The sequence below is a fragment of the Lathamus discolor genome, chromosome 20 (assembly GCF_037157495.1).
Source record: "Lathamus discolor isolate bLatDis1 chromosome 20, bLatDis1.hap1, whole genome shotgun sequence".
Taxonomy (NCBI): domain Eukaryota; kingdom Metazoa; phylum Chordata; class Aves; order Psittaciformes; family Psittacidae; genus Lathamus; species Lathamus discolor.
The window spans coordinates 5,995,334-6,016,019 of record NC_088903.1 but is presented as its reverse complement, the minus strand read 5'-3'; the positions used below and the strand labels follow the sequence as shown (position 1 = coordinate 6,016,019).

The window sequence follows — 20,686 nt, the reverse complement described above, 5'->3', positions numbered from 1 at the left end:
GCGGCTGGGGGGATCCTGGGTGCAGGACGTGCCACCCTACAGTGGGGAGTCTCGGGGTTCAGGGTGTTTCTGTGGGGGTGCTTGGATGCAGACATGGGGGTCCCCTTTGGCGCAGCACCCTGACGTGACCCCCCAGTACCGGTGGGCGCAGTGCGAGCCTCTCTCCAGCAGGTGGCTCTCTCGCTCCCTCCCTTCGAGCTGGGCGAGGGGCGGGGAGGGCGGCCTGCGTGTTCTCCGCAGACCACCAGGGGGCGCCCCCGGTGCCCGCTCCGTGCCCTCCGGCCCCGCCTCACCTGAGTTGAGGCGGGGCCGGCGGGCGCGAGGCGGGCACCGCCCTCCGCCTCCCCCCGCTCCACTCCTCGGGCGCGCGGACTTGGGCTGCAGCATCGCCATGGCGGAGCGGGAGAGCTTGGAGTTCGGTAAAGCCGACTTCGTCCTCATGGATGCCGTCACCTTGCCCGAGTTCATGGCGAACCTCCGCCTGCGGTGCGTGCCCGGGGCGCGGGGTGCGGCAGGGACGGGTCGGTGCGAGAGGCGGGGAGGGCGGTGGAACCCCCGCCCCGTCCCTCCTTCCCCCGTCCCTTTTGCCGCCTCAGGGGGTGTGAGGGCTTGGGGGGGGCCTCGTCTACCCCGTTCTCCACTCGCCTTTGGTCACCGGGTGCGGGGCGGGGGTGCCGGTGATCTGAGGTGGCCCCGCTGTGAGGTGAGGGAGCCCCACAGAGGAGCCAGCCCGGCACAAAGCGGGGGTTCTGCCGGGCCGGGACAACTGGGAGGGGAGCGGGTGTGAGGGAGCAGTGGGCGCGCACAGCCCTGCCCTGCGCTCTGTGCCGCCTTCCTGTCACCCCCGTGGAGAGCCCGCCCGTCCTCCCGCTCCTCAGCCCCGCTCCGTCTCCCTCCTCGCACGCCTCTGGCAGGTGCCCGCTGCGGTGCCGCGCGGGCGAGGTGAGGGCAGGAAAGGAAGGCAGGAAGAGCCACCGAGTCCAAGGTCGCTCCAGCCCGCAGGAGCGGGGCCGCCGTTCCCGGGCGCTGCGTTAACGTTTTGTGATCTTTATGGTTTTATTTCCCTTCCAGCGATGGGCTTCGGGAGGATCTGCGGTTTCGTCTCTGTTTTCCTCTGTGAAGTACGACTAAATCCTGAGCAGCACTGATAGGAGCACAGCCGGTGGGGACCCTCACTCTGCGGCTGCCTTTCACTTTCCGTTATAAAAGATTCATGGGAGCTCTTCCTGATAAACTCTTATGCCCCTGCTTGTGCAAGGATTTGATAATCACCAAAGGGAAGCCTTTGGGATAGAAACACGACGTGCTGGCTGTGTCCCGCGTGTGCGTCCCCAGTTTTGCGCAGGCTTTACTGCTCTGTTTCTGTTGCGGAGATGGTTGAAATCAGTAACTTGTCAGAGCTGTGCAGTTGTTGGATGCACCTCTGGCCATAGCCAAGGGAGCAGCGGTGGGATAAGCTTCCTCAGCTGGTAGGAAGCTGTTGAGGACAGGGAAAACTGAGCCTTTTCAGGTAATTATACTGTCTCCCCTGGACAAAATCTGTAGATTTTGAGGGTTTGGCTGTATCAGCCACTGAGTGCTCGGGAAGTTCTGTGCTACAGAAGTGCCTATTGGAGTGTACCCATGTTCTGTGGTGCTGCAAGGTCAGGGCTGGGATCCTGCCTTGAGGGTTATAACAGTAACCAGTGTATTTGATACTATTTTTCTTCCATGTTTTGGATTTATCTGTGGGTAGGGAGAGCATTTGTGTTTAAGTACAGAGGAAAACATAACGTGAACTGTTGAGCTCTGAACATGAGGAAGTAAATTAAGTAAATTTAAGCAAATTTTGCAGTGCCTCTGAAAGCTTAAACTTGTATTTCTTTTATGCAAGCTATGACACTCTAATTATATTACAGAACGCTCACAAACAAAGTCAGTGTAATTGGGAGGAAGCCTGCATGTAGCAGTTTATTCTTGGAGTTTTATTGTTTGGTTAATGTGTACTAGAAACCTAAAGCTTTGGAAAAGCATTGTTAGATAACTTAAAAATCAAGGTGGCGTGTTGGTTGCATTTAGGAATCTAATCGCACTGGTAGACTTTGCTGATGAGTAGAACAGCAATTCTAGATCCTTAAAAAACAGAGGATGAAAAACAGCAATTCTGGATCCTTAACAACTGATAATGTAGTTTGATTAATTCCTTCTTTCTTGTCTCGTTGCATGCTGGTTGTGCCTGAGGATGTCTGGATGTTCCTGCTGCATCTAACACACCCCTGACTCCAATACGGTGGACACTGGTACCAAACCTAGGCTTTTCCTTCTGATACCAATTCGAACTCCGCTTTCTTTTGTACCAGACACCTGTGCTGCTTTGGCTGTAACCTGCAGCTCGCAGATAGAGTCCTGCCCTTCAAGGTTGTCTTGTATCTGTGCTGTGAGCAGAATGATCTTGCGTTAAAGAAAATTAATCCTGTTGATTTTTCTAACCCTGGTGCTTTCATCCCCTGGCTTGTTTGCACTGGGATGTTTGGGATAGCTCAGCTGAATTTGTTAGAAGTGTGGCTTTTCAGTAAATTTGCTGAACCCTGCTCAGCCCTGTTTGACGCTGCCAGTAACACTGAGGCCCTGGCCTGCTGACCCAGCTTAGGTCTGGGGTTAGTGCAGTGCTCCAGCAACATTTTCTCCTCTTGTTTTTACTGCTTTGGAGATGGTAATTAACTTGCTGCTGGCACAGACCCAAATTACAGCTGAGGCTCTGACCTGTTCAAGGGTTGATTATCTCACGTTATGTTTTGTCATGTTGTGTAGATGGCACGAGTTGCCTTTGTGCTCATCATGTGCTGAACAGAATGAAGAAATTGTTGCTTCTCCGTCATTAACTCCAAGTGGCAGGTTTGGATGGGCTCCACCCTGTTCCATAAATCCAGCTTTCTGCCAGAGCTATTTTTGTTCAGGGTCACTGCTTGACCCAAGACGGGTTGTGCTGGATTTAGTTGCCAAGTGAGCCCAGATGTGGGTGGAATTGAAATCATACTGGCTTTGGTGCATGCAAGGGTATTTCCCCAAGGATGTCTTTAGTAGGAAAAAGAGAAATGGTGAAGTTGCACTTTTCATTACTGTAATATTTAATGTAGTGGTGTTGACCTGGGCTGGATCAGTGTGGCTGGTTTGTTGGTGTGAGTACCTGCCTAGGTAGGTGGATGGATGCAGTGTGCATTTACTACCTTAATTCCCAGTCCCTATGCTTCATGCCCTGTTGTTTGTAGGTTTATGTAGTGATTCAACAAGGATATCATAGTGTTAGTATGTATTTTTTTATAGCCATGCCTTACAACTACTTAACAAACTAGCCATTTCATGTGGACACTCAGGCAGTCATTGCACGTTACGTGTTAATTGTAAATTAAAGTCACCTGCTCCTTGGATTCCTTAGTTCTGAGTGGGCCTTGTACCAGTGACTGGTTGTGATTCTTAGTCATAAAAATAATTAACAGAAAAGAAAGAATCAGGACTATTGGAACAGTTGGTGTGTACTCAGGAGCTTTGTTCTTTATAGAACACCCCAAAGCTTTAACAGATAATTGTTCCCTAATTGCTCATAAGGATGAATTATTATAAGCGGCTGCATCTGAGCAGTTTGCACCTTGGCATGGTCTAGCCTTCCCTTTAATCAGAGCCCTGCTGAACTTTGTGGGCAGGTTGATTACCTCAGTAGCAGTTGGCACTTCAGTTCCTATCAGAGGACCTACGATTAGCTGAAAGACTCCTTAAAACAGGGAATCTTATTAAAGTGAAACAGCTCTCAGGTCCCTCCGTGGCAATCAAGGGTTAGTATTTGGCTGTACTCTGAGAGTTACTTGCCTGTTCTAAGGGAGAGCATCCTGCTCAGGACTTTTTAAAACACTTTCATTTCAGTGGGTGGTTTTGACTTAACCTGACTGTTAGTATTCCACAGTAGGTGGAGCGAATAGGTGCTTGTGGAAAGGGAGTAACTTCAGCCTAGCTTCTCCTTGCAAGGACTTGAATGCTTTACTGGAGAGTAAGACATCATCCCCTCTGTGCTGGGTGGTGAGGTGTTGTGGGGACCTGGCTGGACAAACCTGGTGGCGAGAGCTCTGAGTTCAAATACTGTAGTGAGAGTTCTTGAAGGGATTTTCTTAAGACAGTTGTGTGTAAGCTATACCTTTCAGAGCTCTCAAAGACGTCTTTTTCTTTCAGGTGATGTGGTGGCTTGAGTCTGTAGTACCTTTCAGTCCTAGAAATAACTTCATTTGTGTTTTGTATGGCTGGTGTGAATAGCTGTTAGTCTCCTGGGTTTACAGCATGCTCCTCTGGAGGCAGTTTTGGACACAAAGAGCTGAAGATGGTGCTGAAAACGTACAGACTTCATAATCGCCCGCAAAAGCAGCTGAGAAGAAGCTCTAATGCAGGTTTTAGCAGCCCCTTTTAATAGGTGACATCATAGGGCATTTTTTGTGTAAATAGACGGAAGTTCACTCTTGCAGTTCTGAAAGACCAAACTCTTGTTGTGCAGTTCAGTCTCCTCTTGATCTGGAGACAGGACTATTTTCTTTTCATCTGTCCTCAAGAGGTCTGGCAAAACATGCATGATTCTGGGGTTGATCAAACACATTAATTTGCTCCCATCTTCATCTTCAGAGGATCAAGGGCCCATAAAAACATTAGAAACAATTCTTTCTCAGCAGGGATGTGGATCACTGATAGCATTAGATTCTTCATGTGTACATCACCTTTCTGCTCTTTTGTTGACTTAATCTTCCTTAAAGTATTGGAGCAAAGGGGGGCTGTCTATGTTGTAGTTATGATTTTACACCAGCTTTCTTACCTTTCAAGTACCATCTGAAACATTCAGATTTCTGGTTGAAGTTGTGGTAGGAGAGATCTGGCTTCACACTAGGTAGTGAAGTGTCTTTAATCCCAGCAGAGGAAATATGTGAATGCTTGGTTTCATTCATGGTTTTGGTAATGAAATATTCATGCTTAATAAACATGCTTTTCATGCCTTTAAGCCATTTTAATTTCCTCATTTTAAATAGATATGAATATTTGAATTGTTCATGTGGTAGTGAATTGAAAAGGGTCTGGGAGGAGTCTGTTTGCTTCTGGAGAGAAGTGCCTGCACCACAGATGTTGTAGGACATTCCTCACTGCTCGGATGGTCAGCAGTTAAGTCTCTGAAGCTCTTCTTCACTTCTTCTGAACTGCTCAGCTTGCAGAGAACTGTCTTGTGTCAGAATTAGGAATGAATGGAATGAAAATTCCCCTTAGTCCATCAAAATTAGAGTTACGAGCTTGGATGGGGGCCAGCTTGATCTTCGTAAATGGAAAAGGCCATCGATCTCACTTTAGAAACAAATCCCAACCAAAGCAGTAGCAAAGGGAGGCTCAAGGCCAGCTTTTGGATCCTGCAGGGACTGGACATTCAGCTTATGGAGCCGATGGCTGCTACAGGTGGGCTCAGCATTCCTGGACACAAAGCGCTGAATGAGATGATCCTGGCGTGGGATTTGTTTTGCCTCCATGTGTGCTGAATTTATATAGTTTGAATCTTCTTTTTCACGTCTGTCCTCCCCTGCCATATGAATACCTGCTGTTCTCAGAGAGAAATTTTACAGTAGTCTTTTTATAGCAGTGTGGGTGAAGTAGTGTTTAGTACATTTTAAGACATGGGTGTTGAATAATATACTAGGTCAGATTTATGAATGAGATTAGTCTTTCAGGGTACCTTACAGCTCTAAATCCTCATTCTGGGAATGCTGTGCCCCAGACCTGCCTGGTGTCCTGGCTTGCCAGCTGACATTGAGCTGCATTTATGGTACTTCTCAGAGCACAGATAACAGAATGCAATTGTAGGTAGTGAGCTAGCAGCAAGCTGGGAAGGGACATTCATGTTGCATGGCATCAGGTGTGAGGAAAAAGCCCCCAGAGTCAGTTTTGTAACCAGCACTAGTGTGAATTAGCTCAATGGAAGATGCTCCTCACGGCATTATTTTTTATGCTGTTTGCATAGAGTGTATCTACACAAAGTCAGCTGGTCATTTAGGAATTCCTCAGCAACCTTTTTGCTTTCATCCTTGCCTCTTCTCTGCAATTCTTTTGTAGATTCTCATGAGGTAATATGAGTCCTGAAGATCCTCAGAGTGGGCAGTGATTTGTGATGCTGTGAAGTAGAATCCTGCTCTTGTGTTTGACTGCTGTCCATTCCAATGAGTCTTGTGGTTTCCTTTAGTCAAGAGCCCTTTGTATTGACTTCAGTTCAAAAATCTGCGTCTTTAGGTGGTTTTACTGCTCTACTGCTTCACCAACCCCTTGCATTTCTTTCAGGCTGAGCAAGCTTTTATGCTACCTGAATATTTCCCCTTTGGTCATACTCACTTAAATTCCTTTTGGAGATGCAGATCTGCATGGATATTTGACTGTTACATCATCAGTTCCTGGGTCATGGTTGAATCTTTTATGGAATGAAGAAATTCTGAGGTGGGGGAGAAGATGACAGATGTCTGAACACAGGTTTGTCTGTGAGTGCTCAGTGAGGGAGTAGCAAACACTCATTTCCAGATCTTAGAAATTGTATTCTTCTAGAATATAGTTTCTGGAAGATTCCTGATCCTTTCAGGGCTTTTTGGTTAGATTTGCTGTTATGTACTGGTGTTTCTGTCTGTTAAACAGAAGTAAGTTTTCATTGTGGTGCTTTCAAATGCAAGAAGGACAGTTTGAGTGTGAGGCCGTTCTGTCTTTCAGAGGAAAAGGGGCATTAGATAAATCTACCTGTTGAAAAGACTTTTTTTTTTTACAAATCTAAATCTTAAACTGCTCCTCAGATAGCCTCTATGTCTTGCTTGGAATGAGGTTTCCCTCGTTCCCTGGGTTTATTACAGCCAGATTTGTTCTCATTTGGTCTGTGTGGAGCTCATTGACACTGCACAGGGACCAGTTCTGTGTGTGAGCAGCAGTGTAGATGGGCAACACGTGGCATGCTGAGAGAGCTCAGATATGAGAAGCTGAGCGGGGAGGAAGGGGGTAGCATGTAAAGACCTCACGAATAAAACAATTGTTAATTATAAGCTCCTCAAATGAATTACACTTTGGGGAACCAGCTGAAACTTTCTGAAAGGGTTAATATCTGGCTTCTATTAGAAGCATCAGACTGGGCATTGTCCTGGACTTTATTTATGGTGCCTAGAATGAACCTGCAGTAGGGAAACTGAAGAGAGCTTGAGCAATTTACTAAATCCTTCTTCCCAGGAAGCAGAACAGCCAAGGAGTAATGAGAACCCATATTTTAACAGCTTACTGGATGGCAGCAAAGGCTGTCTCACTCTGAATAGCAAAGAAAAAATCAAAAAGTTCTCTTTTCCCAGTGTAGGAACAACACGGCTTTCTTTAGGGAGAGCTCTTCTATGGTATATTGAGGCGGTAAAATCTGGTGTGCCAGCCTGCAAAACCTCTGGTAAAGGCCTTTCCATCATGGTTATCAGGAGGACAATGAGGCTTGCATGGGGTTAGACATCATGTAGATGTTTACAGCTAAACTTTTGGTTTTATTCAGATTGCTCAGCTTCCACTAAATAGGTTATTTTGTTTACAAGAACAAATGCTAATGTTTCACCTTCAAAGGAAAAGTCCAGCTACTGTTGTTTGAGGACTTTCTTCCCCTGCACTGTTTATAAAGCAACTGGATATGGAGTTTATAAACTTCCAAGGTTGGGCGTAGTGCCTTCCACTTCCTAGTACCAGAGTTTTGTCCCTTCTTGATCCTGACTTTAAAGACCAGGGGAACAAATGAAAGAAGACTGAAAGAGCTGTAAGTACAATTTAGGCCTCCAGGAAAATCCCAGAATCCCAGACCCTGAGCACTGGGAGTCTCTAAGTGAACGTGCTTAGAAAAATTGTTGGCCCTGCATACTACAGAGCATATACTCTCCTTTGCTTCCTAAAATATGGGAAAGATGCTTTGCTGCTTTTCCTCTTGCTTGCAGGGGCACAAATACCCCAGTATTCTTTTAAATCTGGATGTAAACAGCTCCTTGGAGTAGTAGCTGTTAAACTTTGTTGAGAAGTGCTTAGCAATGATAAAAAAATGTTATTTCCGAAAGGATTTCTGTAGCACTGAGGGCTTTTTTTGCAAATGAAAGTCCAAATTTACCACAAAAATGTCCCTGTAACCTCTTATAATTCAAAACACATTACTTGCTTTTCAAAAGCACAAGCAAATTACCAGGGATACTTTCTAAAATAAGAATGAGGGGTAGATGTGTAACTCTGGACAATGCTGCTTGATAATAAAGTGTTTCCTTTTTGAGTTTTGCCTGTGTCGCAATAAGAAAGAAACTTTGCTCTATGTGGTTTCTATCCTGATCTCCTTCAGGTGAAGAGAGCACTAAGGAGGCATCAGTATAGAACAAGGAGGATGTTCACCTCTCTTTCTTTTTTCTATGAAATGTAGCATTTGCGGCTCTAGCAAAGCAAACAATAGAAGTCTTCTCTTTGTTTGTTCTTAACTTGGATTTTGGGCTGTACTTCATCCTGGCTTCCAAGGATGCAGACATTCCTAAGCTAGACATCTCCAGTCTCTGGCAGCTCCTTCCCCAAATCTGTATTAGTTGTCCTGAACTTAAATCCCTCTGAGGAGGTGCCAAGAGAAAGGAGACACGTAGAAACCTTTTTAAACCCGGCGTAAAACTGCCAAGCTGGACTTGATGGGAAATCAAAGGCAAGTTGAAGAATTTTGAAATAATTGGGCATATTTTGCTTAATTTTTTCCGATCAGTTGGTAGAAAACATGTTTTCCGTTAAGGGCTTACAGTTTTGGAAACTTAAAGGCGGGGGGAGCTGCTTATTGTCAAAATGAATCTTGCTTTTAGCTAAAGTATTTTGGCTGCCTTCTTTCTTTTTAGGTGCTGTCACCCCAGTTCTGTGGGTAGTGAGGGGTGACCAGTACAGTCAGTCAGCCTGAAGCACTGAGTGTTGTGGGGTTTGGATGCTGAGCGTTCCTGCTCCCAGGAGCAGAGCAGTGCTAGGCTGGTAGATAAAGTACAAAAGGCAAGACTTCCATGACTTCTCCAAGGTGATGAGGTTGTTTTGGGGCTTTGGTTGTGATTAACTTCAGAGCCAGCTCTGATTTGTTGTTGCTGAATTTGGGAAGAAAACTCTTAGTCTATCTTGGTCTTCTGCTAGGAGCCTTTCCCAAAGCTGATCTGTAACTGGCAGCTCAGCTGCTTTGCTACAGGCTGTTCTCTGAAGTTGGTGAGTCGACCCTGTACAGGTAGACAGATCAGAGGCATTTCACTTGTTTTGTTGTACAGACTAGCTTGGGAACAGTAAAAATGTGTAGTAAACACTATACTTGAATCATGGACACTGTTGAATAGTGTCATATCAACTCCATCTTATACAAAATTTTAGCCTTCTGCCTTTCCTGTAATGTCCCTGTATCTAGAAAAAAAAAATAACAGTTAAATATAGTAACTTAGTGAATTTTAAAGACTTTTTTTTTTGTAGCACCTTGACTAAAGGAAAAGCTTGCTGGGGTTACATTGACTAATGTATACTATTAAACCAAAGTACATTGCAGGATGGAACAAACAAACAGGTTCTTACAGAAAGCCTGGCTTGGTCTGTAGGTCTGGTTTATGTTGCACTATGGATGTGGGAAGGCTTTGGAGAGCTCAAATATTCAGGTAGTCAGGATCAGCATTGTGGGTTAGTTGTATCAAGACACTCTTGCTGCCTTTCTAAAGGCTGTTCTGTACCTGTCAGTTATGTGGCTGAAATCTTGTGCTAATAGTAATTCCTACACCACTTTCACATCGCTTGTACAGTGCCAAAGGATTTTATACCTCAAGTGCCAAAAGCTTGGGAAGCCCTATAACCAATCTGGGAAAGCTTTTGGGAAGGAGGAAAACCCCCAACCCTCTAACCTTTCATATGGAGATGTTATGGGCTTGTCTTAGCCCAGAACAATTTAAGATAATGAGCAGTCTCTGTTTATCTTAATGAGACATTTGATGTGGAAGCTGATAGCAGCCATGGCCAGATCCCAAGTGATTTGCTGTGTAGCTGCATGCAGGAAAATGGCACAATTGTGCCCACTCCTCTGGTCATCCCTGAGTGTCCACACGGATGGTGGGAGCCTTCCATACCCTCAGTTTATCTTCTCTGAGTTAGAGTGCAATGGATGTTTTGCAAACTAAAAACTGCTCACTGAAGACAGCACTTTCTCTAGTTTTGACCTGGGTTTTGTTTGTGCTGTGGTGCCAAATTGTCCTGTTTTGTGGGTTTGGGTTTTTTTGTTTTGTTTTGTTTTGCCTTTTTTTTTTTTTTTAATATGGGGAGGAAATAACATGAAAAAACACGCTACCCCGTATCATGTACAAACCATCAGGACACTCACTGCATGGAAGTGATGAGTGAGCAGCACTGACAAATTCAACCATTCACTGGTTTTGTTTTCTCCTTTCTGACATTTAAGCCTTTGGGCTTAATGCTGTGGTTGCTTTCAAACTTTTCTTTACAGTGATGAAAGCTAAAAACCTCTTTTAATAAGGGTGAAGATGGTTCTATTCATTCTACTCTAGGAACATGTATTTAAGACAAACAATAGTTGTTATGAGACGCAGAGAATAATTCACAAGTGCCAGTGGTGAATATTGTTTGTTTGTAGTCTTGCCTGTGTTTACCTCCCTGCTCAGTGGTGCTGTCACTGTTGATAACCCCTTGGATTGTCCAGTATTAACTTGTATTGGCTTGTCCTGCCACAGAGTTTTCACACCAAGGATTTTGCCTTTGCAATTACATCTTGCACTCAGGGTGGAAAAGTGGAGTGGTTTTCAGCCCCACAGGAATGTTGTGTGAACAAAGAGAAGGTGTTGGCAACAGAAGGATTTTGTAGAGCAGATAATGTCAGAATTCACTTTCACAGGAACTTTACAGTGATGCAAGAACTGAGGGCTTTCAGGAGGGTTGTCCCTGCCCTTTGGCACTTTCAGGTGCTGCTGCTGAAGCCTGGAAACTGATTTGGCTGGATCTGTTGTTTCTCAGCTTGGAATCCTCAGGAGCCTTCTGGGGTCGGAACCAATGGTACAAGGTGATGCTGGGGGTCCCAGGACTTCTGCTCACTTGGGGTGACAGACCCCCTTGCCCCCTTACCCCTCCCTCAGCACTTGGCTCCTGTCCGGTTGCTGATCCCTCTTGCCCTATCTGAGAACTCAGCTCATAGAAGGTGTCAATGGAAACCCTCTTTTCTTGAGCACTTTTGTGTTTATTTTTTCTTGCTAGCATAGGTATCATACATGTCAGCCTTCAGAAATGTTCTTCAGTGCCTTGCTCTTTAGCCAGCACTTGACCCTCTGGAAGCCACAGATGCATCACTCATGTTACTCTGCTGCAGGTCTTTGCTGTTTTGTTCTGCAATACACCCATTTTCTGGTGGTTATGGACCCCACTGCAGTATTTGTCGCTCTTTTGCTTTTGGCTTTCACATTTGCAAGTGTACCTTGCCATTCTTTGTGTGGCTTGGATTTTTCTTGCTAGATTTGCCTGGAATTACATCATAGAGAAGGAGTTGAAATAGCAATAAGATATTATTTTTCTATGAAGTAGAGAACATCTGTTTGTCTTGGTTTGACTTGCTTTCTCACCAAGTGTATTTTGGGATCTCACAAAAACTTACTTATTAGATCATACTTGTGAAGATAGTCCATGAGATTGTTCCTTTTATTCCAAATACGACCAACCTGTGCTCATAATCAACATTTGCTTCATCATTGTCCAGCTGCAATTCCGTGGCAAATCTGGCGAACACCAGTGTTACCGTGGAAGTGGCTTTTTTTATTATGGACTTTGTTCCTTCTTTTCTATGAGCAGATATGACTGTGCTAGGAGAGCAGTTTGGGATTTCCTCCAAAGATGACTCATATTTGCCAGATCCACATACAGCAAAAATAGGACATGCCATTACGATGTGTATTATTTAGGCTACTTACTATTTTATGCAGTAAACTGAACTTAACTGGTAGCCTTTATCTGTGAGCTTGCTTTTCCTTCCCCCATTTGTCCATCTAAAGACAAACAAAAACCCAGCTGAAGCTTGAGTGTGTCTCCATTAATGTTTTTGCAGCTGTCCTGCCCTCCCATCTGCCTTGATTTTATAACTGGGAGTGGAAGTTGCCCAAGGTGATCTTTCAGAAAGCAATAATGTGTCATTGCTGCCATTGCCTCTACCTCCTGGCTGGTTTCTGTAGACCTCAGCCTTCTGCTTGCAGCACGCATGTTGGTGATTAGTGTGAGCCACACCAGGCCCATTTTCTCACTTCCTAGATAGTCCCTGAGTAATCTCCATTGCAAAGATGGTTTCAGTGTTGCAAAACTACACCTGCAGGAAAGACCTGGTTTTGTGTTGGTGAACTGCCATGGAGTTGCATTTCTTGGGGACTGTGCAGATCTCTGAGCTGATGGGATGGAGACTGGGGGGAAAACAATCTGGAAACTGTGCTGTGAGGGCTGCCCAAAGAGCACAAACTGGCCTGATCAGGTACAGAAAGTAGCACCCAAGGTACTAGTGTTGTGATCTCTTTTGAGAGCATCATCATCTAAACCATCCAGAAGGAAGGTGAAAGTTCCTGATGCCTTCCCCAGAGCAAGATCTTCCTGCCAGAATGTTCATCACCAACAGCAGTGTCTGCAGTTGGTCTGGCGTGGCAGTTCTCAGGTACTGGTGTGATGAACTTGAACACACAACTGGAAACACAACATCAGGGAAACCTTTAGTTTCATGTCATCCAAAGTGCTTTGAGGCTGCTGCTTGCAACATCTTTGTCTTCACATGGAATAACGCCAGGAGGCGGCTCCCAGCAGGGACATTTTGTGTGGCTTTACCCAGCCTGGGGTGGAAGCAAGCCTGCCACCAGAGGGGTGTGCAGGGGATCTAGAGGTCTCATAATGCTGGCTCAGCTGAGGTGGTTTTAAATCCTTTTTCCTGATATTGAAAAGAATTGTTAAGAACCTCCTTAAATTCCCTTTAAGCAGCTACTGCATTTTCCTTGTGTTTTTTTTTTTTTTTTCCTTTGCCCTTACTGGAGTCAGGACAGTCTGGAATAATGTGTGTGGAATCGACAGGCCTGGTTTTTGTTGCATACAGTTTTCCTTTGAGATGACCTTTAAGCCTTGTGTTAGTTGCATTTCCATTTAGGGAATCCTTAAACTGTTTGGTATTAGTGGGGGGGGACACTAGATAGAATAAAAATATTGAATGTTTGTTTTCTGAAAGTGAAACAAACCTTCTTGTGTGTCTTCAAAACTTCACCCAGAAAATACTATAAACTGGACTGCTTCCAGAGAGGTGACGGCAGGAGGGTGGCAGAAGCAGCTCTTGGGGTGAGGAGGTCCTGAGGCAAAGGTACCCAGCACAGTGGCAGGTGACTGCTAAGGGCTAGTGCTGTGCCTATGTCCTGCTCAGCTGCAGCAGGAGAGAAAAGGTCTGGCACTGAGAATGTTCCGTGTTCCCTGAACTATGCTGGAAGCACAGGATTTCTCAAGATCCTGGATGTATTTTAAGTTTTGGAGAAACTGTGCCTTAGAGCAGCACTAGGGAAGGCTCTGGGGAGCAGCTCCTCATTGGGTCATTCTTGACCTCTTCACACATTCAAATTCTGTGAAAGCAAAGCTTGATGAGAACTAGATTGTATCAGGAGCAGTGAATGCATCTTGGAGTTTCACATTAGTGTCTAAGCCTGTTTTGGAAACTTACTTCCTTTACCTCCCCTTAAGTCATTTTATAATTTGTATGAACTGTTCAGCTGATGTTTCATGACTGTGATGAATGTAAACTTTGGTTTCCTCTGTGTTCTCCAGTGTTCATGCCCATAGCAATGAACAGAGACTGAAGATGGTCCTGGCGCTCTGTTGCTGAGCTCATGTCACCTGAGCCCTCCTGCTCAATCTGTGTGCCTTTCCTCCCTGACCAGGAGCAGTCGTGAGGAGTGCTCTGGCACAAAGATCCCTCTGTCCTGAGCAGTAAGAGCAGTCCTGCGCTCTTGGTACCTGTGTCAAAGTTTCACCCAGCTTCTCAGCTCTAACACAAAGTAGAGAATGTTACCAGTGCTGGAGGTGATAATTTGGAATAAGTGTTTTTCCTGCTCAAAGCTTTTATGGTACTCTGTGAGGTGGCATCAGCTGTCGTCTTGGGAAAGGTCACGTTAGTATCATATAGTCAAACTACTTGTCATATGTTCACTAGGGGTTTATCAGGCACTAAAGGGATGAACCACATCAGTGAGCTGCTGACAGAGCAGCAGCACGAGCTGAGAAGTTGGTTTTCAAAGTTATGCCCCTTTTACTGAAGGTACCAGGTTGACACAGACTTATTTTGCTATGGAGGAAGGTGCAGGTCTCTCTTCTGGAGAGTTCTGTGGCCCACAGGTCACTGGAACTAGTTTACAGCTGTTTTATTGTATTTGTTCACTTTGAATCTCTACAGGATGCTTGTTCCTTTTCATGTCCTGCTTTTTATTGTGCTCATAGGTGGTGAGTGCCAGCTGTGAAGGAGGCAGTGCCTGTAGCAGCAGCTCTGCCCGGGGCTGTCTGGCAGCATGAGGCCCATAATGTCAGACTTTTTTATTCAAAACTGACTTTTGTTTGGATGCTTCACTGAATGATCTGTCAGTAGCTGAAATAATACTTTGATCTCGGAGCTGGCAGCAGAGTGGTGCTGCCAGAAATCTCACTTGCTTGTCTGGCTGGTTCCATGGTCACAGCTAAAAAATTGCCTTTGCTCATGCTGTGGCCCACTTTGGTCCTGGGCTGCCCTTTCCAGCACAGTACAGTGTGTGCTGGCTACCATGGGTTAGTTCCCCAATGTGAGGGGAAACAGGACCATGAGGGGGCCCTGAACCAATTCCAGGGTTCATGAAGCAGTAATAAAGCTGCTATTATAAATGAGCAATGGCTTGTAAAGGCTTGCAATCTGCTAATGTAGGTTACTGGCTGATACCATTGATTTAATAACGGTTCTTTAATCTGGTCAGGTATTTTGACAGTCCTTTCAGTTTGAACAGGAGGAATTGGTCCCTTGTGAATTTGTGATTATTTCTCTGGGTAATTTTTACTAGTTGCAAACCTGATGAATAAGCCTTAGCTGCACAGCACGCTGCTGCTCCTCAGCAAACTGAAGATTATAGCCTCAGCAACTGCAGTGGTGTTGAAGCAACTGGCATCCAACAAGCTGTAATTTGAAAATGGTGCCACTACTTGGCCAGTGTGCTGGTGGAGTTTAGAAGCTTTTAATGTAGAATCATAGAATAGTTAGGGTTGGAAAGGACCTTAAGATCATCTAGTTCCAACACCCCTGCCATGGGCAGGGACACCTCACAATAAACCATGTCTACCTTGATAGCTTTGTTTTATTATATACTGCTTAGATCTGAGCAGCACGTGATGAAAGCATCACCTCTGCCCATCTTCTTAGCCTTTGCCTTATAATTACTCATTGTCAAAAGCAACTGGTGCTGTGGAGCAAGAGCCTGTGTTTAAATAACCAGTCCCGCTTTCTGGGGCATGGTTTGGAACATGCTGTAGGATGTGTGTCTGCAGCTTGTGCATTAGCATTTGGTCGGTATATTGTGAAGCCAATGGTATCGTACGTGCTGTGGAAGAAGCTTTTCCCTGTGAGGGTGGTGAGGTGCTGGCACAGGTTGCCCAAAGATGGTCATTGATGAAGTGACTACTGGTTTGTGAAAGTACAGTAAACAAAATCTGGCTTGTTTAAATTAAAAGTGCAAATGAACCCCCAAATCTGAGATGATGGAATTACAGTCTGTTACCTCCTCTCCCTCCAGCCTCCCTTCTGTCTCCGCTTCTCCTCACTACCACTTTACCCCTCCAACAAAAGGTGGAAGAATTGGAGGAATAACACTGATAAAGCAACACTGGCTGGCTGAGGGGAAATGATGAGTTATTGTTGCTGCCTGGTTGCATAGGTTGGTTTGTTTTAACATACTGATCCTGTGTTCAGGGCTATCCCTCAGTGTCTTGGCCCCTCAGAGGCCAAGCAGGAATCCTTCCTCCTGGCACACCTTTTTGGCTGGTGGGTACCTATTGTTCTCCAGAATTCGATGAGCCATAGCCCAGAGGAGGTATTTATTTCCAGGTGAACTGCCTCTTCAAGTGGTGTTAAACTGGTTCGGATCCCTAGTCTGTCTTGCTTAAGGTTACATCAACAAATCTGGACTGAGGAAAGAATTTTTCTTGTCTCAGGTTACTGCACAGTTTAGAAGGATTTTGCATGGCCCGTTTCCTGGAGCCATTGGCATTTTTGCTGCTGAATTCTAATTCTTTTAGGACTGAGACACATTTCACTATACAGGCAAGTAGCTTCAGAAGTCAAAGCTTGCTGGACCAAAAGAAATGAAAAAAATAATTAGCTGGTTTTTATCTACTCTGACCTGGGACTTTGAGAGAACTGAAGATATCATGTTAATAACTGTCCTTACTTCCTGTTGTTTGCTTGGCTGGGTTTTCTATATGTAGGGCCATTTCCTTATCTGTTAATGTCAGTCTGCTCCAGTTAGAATGCCCAAGAATGGGTGCTCAAGAGGAGTGTCAATATGCAGTCTCAAATTCCTTTGTTCTCAAAGGCCAGAGATGAAAACAGGATATAACTAAACTTTATTTCTTTTCCTGTAAGTCTCTCTTGAATGTATTTAGGAGGAAAAGAGTAATTTCATAAATACAGTCCACTCTCATTTGGACAAAACCAGAATCTATAGTAATTTTGTTGGCACTGCATAAAAGTGCTGTGAGTGAAACACTTGAGCCCTGTCCTTATCTGCAAGTCTATCAGACCATTTAGTTGTATCCCAAAGCTATAGATGCATTTGCCTACAGGACTGTGTAAGTGATCACTTTATTCGTTAGTTTCAGTTAGAAGAGCAAACTGGAAGAGCCTGTGCTGTATTTGCTAGGAGGAGCCTTGTGTAAATAAAGTTAGTTTTATGCCTGTGTGTGTATATATATATATATATAATGGAAATACTGTACTCAGTGTAGATTTAGATGTGTACACTCAGAGTCATGTAGTAGTGACTGTTGCATTGCAATCTATGAAGTATTTAAAATTCAAGTACAAAGGGCTGTGTATGTTGAGGGTTTAAAGTGTGTCATGGACAGCTGTGGTAAATGGTGTGACTCTTAAGCCAGACCTGCACAGGATTTCTTTAGCTAACAGAAGGACACTTTAGGGTAAGAGTGTCGACAGAGTTGCTGCTTCTCACTGGATGAGTGGTCATTGTACATGAGTTTTACAGGGCTGAACTCATGGTGTATCATAGTTGACAGTTGTATTCCGCTGTGGATCACTAATAGACACCTAAACATGGATTGCCAGTGCTTTCCAAATCACAAAGTATTTTGAGAAGAGGAAATGGCTTTAACCTGCCAGAGGGGAGACTGAGATGAGCTCTTGCAGAAGCTCTTCCCTGTGCAGGTGCTGAGGTGCTGGCACAGGGTGCCCAGAGAAGCTGTGGCTGCCCCATCCCTGGCAGTGTTCAAGACCAGGTTGGACACAGGGGCTTGGAGCAAGCTGCTCTAGTGGAAGGTGTCCCTGCCTGTGGCAGGGGTTGGAACTGAATGAGCTTCAAGGTCCTTTCCAACCCAAAGCAGTCTGGGATTCTATGATTCTACGAAACAAAATCTATTCCCATAGCTGCTGCTGACCCTGACACAGAATGTCCTGTATAAACAAACATAACCTGAAGCCTCATCAGCAACTGCATGGTGATGGCTTTCAGCCTTATTTTCTACACCACCCCCTTCTCACACATCCATGATATCCTATAACACCTTCCCAGTTTTCTGCATACACTGCACAATTAACAGAACTCTGTACTCATGCCTAACTACACCTTGATCTATCCCGCAAGCCATGGTGCCAAGGTACAACCATGATATTTCACAGGTTTCCTTTGCAGATGCTTGGAGACTCCATCTGCAGTCAGCTGCCCTGAGATGCTGATGTTCACATGCTTCATTGTTCTGCATTTGTTAAGCTCGTGCCCATTGCTGAGCTGTGAATGCTGCTGGAGTATCCTGAATACAGCATTGTTTTGATACAGGCTTCCAAAACCCCAAGAATCATCTTGCAGTGTTAAGATACAGCACAGTGTCAGCAAGCACTCCCAAAGGCTTGCTTAGCCCTGTGGTAATATTAGAGCTCAAATAAAATTAGATGCCTTATTTAGACCAACACAGGCAACACAAATCATGCAAATAATGCACAAATATGAGTTATGTTTCTGCAAAACTAGGGTTTCTTTTAGAGTAGTTACAGTGAGCTGCACAGTCTCATCTAAATACAAATAGTGAGTAGTTAGTCCCTAAGCAGGGCTGTCTGTGTTCTGGCCCTGAAGCCAGGCAGATTTCTTAAGGCATTTCTGTGCTTTACAGCACATTGTGATTTAACACAGCTCCTGTGGTTTTGGCTCCTGACCTGTCCCAGCAGCATCTGATCACCAGCTAAGGGCTTCAGCAGACAGGCCGCTGAGTTGCAGAGCAGCAGATAAAGATATCCCAACTACAGCTGCCCATCAGCTCCTCTGCCAAGGATCCCCTTCTGCCATGCCTGCTGAATGGACATGGCTAGACAGCCATGATTATAACTGACACCATTCCATGCAGGACAGACACCACCAACTTCGGGCAGCTGACGTGAGAAGCAAGCCATAACCAACAGAGGGGAAAACTAGGTTTGCAGATCTTCAGCCTGTGTGCTGAACAGGCCTGGCAGGCACACAAGGTTTGCACTTTCAATTAAAGAGCCACAAATATTTTACACAAAGCTTGGTTTAGAAACAAAGGGAGTTTTTCACTACAACAAAGTGTAATGCTCTAAGTTCAAGTGATGAGTGTGACTGACCTGGCAGATTCAGCGTCAGGTTCTTTTTGCCTCCCACTGAAAGGACAACTTCAAAAAGGGATGAAGAAAAGGAACAATACAGGGAACTCTTCAAACATGCTTGTGGATATGGATGCCTGTAAGGATGCTGGGGGAGGACTCTTCATTAGGGACTGTAGCGATAGGACAAGGGGTAACGGGTTAAAACTTAAACAGGGGAAGTTTAGATTAGATATAAGGAAGAAGTTCTTTACTGTGAGAGTGATGAGGCACTGGAATGGGTTGCCCAAGGAAGTTGTGAATGCCCCATCCCTGGCAGTGTTCAAGGCCAGGTTAGACAGAGCCTTTGGTGACATGGTTTAGTGTGAGGTGTTCCTGCCCATGGCAGAGGGGTTGGAACTTGATGATCTTAAGGTCCTTTCTAACCCTAAGTATTCTATGATTCTACGATTCTATGAAATGCAGGGTACGGTAGGCACGATAAGCTAATGTATTTGCACAGCAGTCTTAAGTACTTCACTTTACATTCTTGGAATGGAAAACCATCTGAGCAGTAGGAGTGCTGTTATTTATGCATTCATCATCCTTTGCAAAAGGAGTGAATTTCTAAATGCCAACAGTATGAGCTGTTAAACCCTGATAATGCAAGGGGAACATTAGCAATGTAGAGAAGGGCTTACATAGTTTGATTACTGAAACAGATCACTTGATTTACGTGCTGGGTTATTTCTTCTTTTAAATTCTCATTGGAAAGGTTTTGTTCATTTACTTCCTTTTGATTTTACATGGGGGTTCTGTTGAGACAGCTCCCACTCAGCATCTGAGAGACAACTCAAATACTACTGTCAGACAGCACAAGTACCACTCAGAATTCCTATGTAGATAACCTGTAAAATATCTACAACTCATCTTCCACAGCCAAGATGACTGTGACCACACTGTCCTATTTTTAATTCTAGACCAGTGGAACTCAGAGCCCTGTGAAATGATTTTAAACAGGATCTTTTCGGACAACGTATTAGCCCAAGAATCCAGGCAGGCTCCTACTTCTATAAAGTATCATTTGTTAGGTAATGAATATTAGTGGCAACCACCAAAATCGTAGAATCCCAGCCTGGTCTGGGTTGGAAGGGACCTTAAAGCTTCTCCAGTTCCAACCCCTGCCATGGGCAGGGACCCCTTCCACTAGAGCAGCTTGCTCCAAGCCCCTGTGTCCAACCTGGCCTTGACCACTGCCAGGGATGGGGCAGCCACAGCTTCTCTGGGCACCCTGTGCCAGCGCCTCAACACCCTCACAGGGAAGAGCTTCTGCCTAAGAACTCATCTGTTTCCCCTCTGGCAGGTTAAAGCCATTCCCCTGGAAGCAGGCAGCTGCCGGCTCATTCCCTCTTTTCTTCCCTCCACCACCTGCTCCCCAGGGGGACAGGGAGTAGAATCGAAAGAATGCAAATCCCATGGGTTGAGATAAGAACAGTCCGGTAACTAAGGTATAACACAAACCACTGCTGCTACCAGCAGTACTAATAATGATAAGGGGGATAACAAGGGGAGAGAATATAAAACTAAAAGGGGAAAGGAAAATAAATCAATAAACACGGGTGATGCACAATACAAGTGTTCAGCATCCACCAACTGATACCCAGCCCGATGCGAGGAGCGATCTCGCCCTTCTAGGTAACTCCCCCCAGTTTCTATCCTGGGCATGCTGAGCTGTGGGATGGAATACCCCTTTGGCTAGTTTGGGTCAGGTGTCCTGTCTCTGCTTCCTCCTGGCTTCCTGTGCCCCTCCTCACTGTC

General features: G+C 45.2%; 1 protein-coding gene across 6 annotated transcripts in view; it reads left to right on the top strand.

The window, feature by feature from the left end:
• Positions 1 to 319: 319 nt before the first annotated feature.
• The window catches only part of MYO1D (myosin ID), a 112,802-nt gene continuing 92,435 nt past the window's right edge, over positions 320 to 20,686 (top strand). For all 6 annotated transcript variants that reach the window (XR_010616758.1, XM_065699256.1, XM_065699257.1 and 3 more), the window contains exon 1: positions 320 to 486. Coding sequence is in view for 5 of the 6 variants with exons in the window: in XM_065699256.1 (XP_065555328.1) it covers positions 392 to 486 (95 nt within the window). In the remaining variant the exon portion in view is untranslated. The remainder of the gene's footprint in view (positions 487 to 20,686) is intronic.